At 43.5% G+C, this 3,368-nt stretch overlaps 1 protein-coding gene across 1 annotated transcript in view; it reads left to right on the top strand.

The window, feature by feature from the left end:
- Window positions 1–3,368, top strand: part of LOC102758103 (lymphocyte antigen 75) — a gene marked incomplete at its 5' end in the record, with an annotated part of 157,466 nt that overhangs the window by 104,069 nt on the left and 50,029 nt on the right. Inside the window, one exon of the mRNA XM_006766553.2 lies at window positions 1,851–1,973. Within this exon, the coding sequence (XP_006766616.1) occupies window positions 1,851–1,973 (123 nt within the window). The remainder of the gene's footprint in view (window positions 1–1,850; window positions 1,974–3,368) is intronic.

Genomic DNA, 3,368 nt, shown 5'->3' with positions numbered 1-3,368 from the left:
TCTCGTTGAGCCTCAGCTTCCTCATCTGTAAAATGCTAATAATGCCTTCCTCCATAAGATTATTAACATAATGAAGAGCCAGGGTCCTAACAGTGAAGGCTTGACCAGACCAGAAGTCAGTGCTCACCCCTAACTGGGGCTGCTGTGGGTGCCCTGACCCAGCACTGACTGCCTAGGGGGCCACGGATCAGGCGCAGAGAGAGGCCTGCAGAGAGAGAGGCAGGGTCTGATCCAAAGCCTCTGTGGAAGCCATTGATCAGAACTTGCCTCCCTTTCTCTCCAGCTAGGCCAACAGCCAGCCTCCATTTCTCTCCAGGCCTCCACCCGGGCACTGATCAGGCCCCGTTGATAGGCCCAGAGATGCTGACTGGCATAGAAAATGACCAATCAAAACCAAATTTGGGTGAATGTAAGGAGCCAATGGCTGCCTAGGAGACAGAGCTTTTGATGCTGACTGGCATAGAAACTGACCAATCAGAACCAACTTCGCTGGCAGAGGAGGGTAGTTGGGGGTGAGATCAGGCCTGCAGGGGAGAGCAGTTGGGGGTGATCAGGCAGGCAGAGGCAGATGAGGGGGATCAGGCAGGCAGACAGAGGCAGTTGGGGGTGAGATCAGGCCGGCAGGGGAGGACAGTTAGGGGTGATCAAGCAGGCAGAGGCAGTTAGGGGCAATCAGGCAGACAGGCAGAGGCAGTTAGGGGCGATTAGACAGGCAGGCAGAGAGGTTAGGGGTGATCAGGCAGGCAGGCAGAGGGGTTAGAGGCAATCAGGCAGACAGGACGGTGAGTGGTTAGGAGCCAGCGGTCCCAGATTGTGAGAGGGGTGTCCGACCACTGGTTTAGGCCCGATCCCACAGTCCCCAATTTGAGTGGGTGTAGGTTGGGCTGAAGGAACACCCCCCTTCTGTGCATGAATTTCGTGCACCGGGCCTCTTGTGTAATAATAAGCTTGATAACATAAAGTACCTATGTACTATGGATGTAAGTAATTGGAGTAAAGGCTTTCCTTTGCCCTTTAAATACACCCTACCACAAAAGTTCAAGTGTGGATAAGCTTGTTGCTATTGAAGACTATCTGATTCCATTTAGGATTGATTTCCAAGTCTAGTTATTATTTTATTTCTATTCCTTGCCTGATGCTTATGTTCTCTATGGGTTTGGAGCAAACTATCAAACTTGAAGCATACTCACTCTTTCAGTTCCATACTATATTTAGGAACTTACAATGGGCATGACCAAATGCACATATGTATAAAATAATGTTAAATGGAAGGCTAATGCTCCCCAAGACCCCAAACATATTTGCTTTAATTTTCATTTTAACAAAAGCAAACTTATGCAAAAATTGTTGTTGAAGAGAGAGTGCTGAACATCTATAGGGAAACATACCTTCCTACCATCACATACTCCACGTCTTAGGATGAACTGTTCATACACAAAAGTCTCACTGATTAGGCAGTTCCAAGATTTAAAAAGGTTACCAGGTAAACATAGTAGATAAAACACACATGAAATTTCTTTATTCAAAGTTTCAATCTAATAAGACACTGGGGGATAGGGGAGGCTAGGGGACTGTCTTGGGAGGGGGGAAAAAACAGACACATATGTAACACCCTTTGTAATAAAAAAAAATAAATTAAAAATCAAAAAAAAAAGTTTCAATCTAGAAATATTTCTACCTTTTTAGGAAGCTATTAATGCCAATATCAGATTTTTAAAACATTCTCTGTAAAGTTTGAATTTCTCAGTGATCTTGATCATGGTAGTTTTTCTTTTCTCAAAGGTTCAGAATAAACCACTAACCTAGTTTGCATAACGCTAATTAGTTAGGGGTTTGTTTTCCTTCAACAGATCATTCTGCAACTCTTGTTACCATAGAGGATGAAGATGAGAATAAATTCGTGAGCAGACTGATAAGGGAAAATAATAACATTACCATGAGAGTTTGGCTTGGATTATCTCAGCATCCTTCCGGTAAGTGATATCTTGTGTATGCAGTATGCAAAGAGAGCTCTAACTTGTCCTAAATACCAAGTCAGCCTTGCTAAAGAATGTCAAATGGTATTTAATTCAAATGTTTCTTATTGATGAGTAAGCTAGGTCGGCTGGCTGTTTTCAAGGCTTATAAATTCCTAATGAAGAAGTGAATGACTTATTAGTAGTGATGGGAAACACTGATGCAATACAAAATCAGTTGAAACCAACTGGAATTGCTAGAAGTTTAAGATACTTGGACCAATAGGATAGATTTTTTTCTACAGCAATATCTGTGTTCCCCATGCCCGCGCAAGGAGCCCATCACTTACTTCCCTTTCGAGTTCTCATGTCTATCACCCCAAGTTTTCCCAGCTTATAACTCTGTTATTCAGAAAGTTCTTTTCTTGTTCTTTCCCTCCCTCTTAGAACATTTTTATCATAGAGAAAAATTACATCTTCATAGTGATTTGTTTTTTCAAAATAACTTAGTAAAATTGCAAAGAATTGATTCAAAAAGATCTGTGGGAGAATACTATCTAATAAAACCCTGATATGCAAATCAACCAAATGGCAGAACAACTGGTCGCTATGATGTGCACTGACTACCAGGGGTCAGATGCTCAACGCAGGAGCTGCCCCCTGGTGGTCAGTGCACTCCCACAAGGGGAACACTGCTCAGTCAGAAGCAGGGCTCACCACTGGCGAGCGCAGCAGCAGTGGCAGTGCCTCTCCCGCCTCCGTGGCAGTGCTAAGGACCCCTTGGGGGATATCCGACTACTAGGATCAGTCCTAAGCCGGCAGGTGGACATCCCCCAAGGGGTCCTGACTGTGGGAGAGTGCAGGCCGGGCTGAGGGACCCCTCCCCCCCGAGCGCACAAATGTTGTGCACCGGGCCTCTAGTATTTCAATAAAGAATAACAGACGCAGGGTTTGAGTGAACTTGAAATTGATAATAAGCGAATCCAGGGTACATATTCAATAGACTAATAAGTAGTCTGTTTCATATTTTATACAAAGTTTAATTCTAAATATTTGAAATGTGAATTCCAAAATGTTAAGCACTTGTCAAAAGAGGCTTTGGGGTAGTATACAGTTGATGTTTTGTGGCAAAGTACACTTAAAACCTATATAATTTTGTAAACCAATGTCATCCCAATAAATTCAATTTAAAAATAAATAATTAGTTAAAAAATTAAAAACTCAAACTCTTTGCTGCATCTACTGTGACTATGAAGCCCATTCTGAGCAGTCAGACTGTCAACATCTCAGATAATGTCGACATGGCTCTGAAGGACACACAGTTGTTGCAAAGGGCCCCAGAGGCACCCTGCGGAGGGACTTCTGTCACATCACTGTAGAACTCAGTCTCCCTGGGAAGAAGAAGAGGCTCTG

This window comes from Myotis davidii, unplaced genomic scaffold, assembly GCF_000327345.1.
Source record: "Myotis davidii unplaced genomic scaffold, ASM32734v1 scaffold59, whole genome shotgun sequence".
Lineage (NCBI taxonomy): Eukaryota > Metazoa > Chordata > Mammalia > Chiroptera > Vespertilionidae > Myotis > Myotis davidii.
The sequence above is the reverse complement of the archived record's forward strand: the minus strand, read 5'-3'. Positions and strand labels throughout refer to the sequence as shown.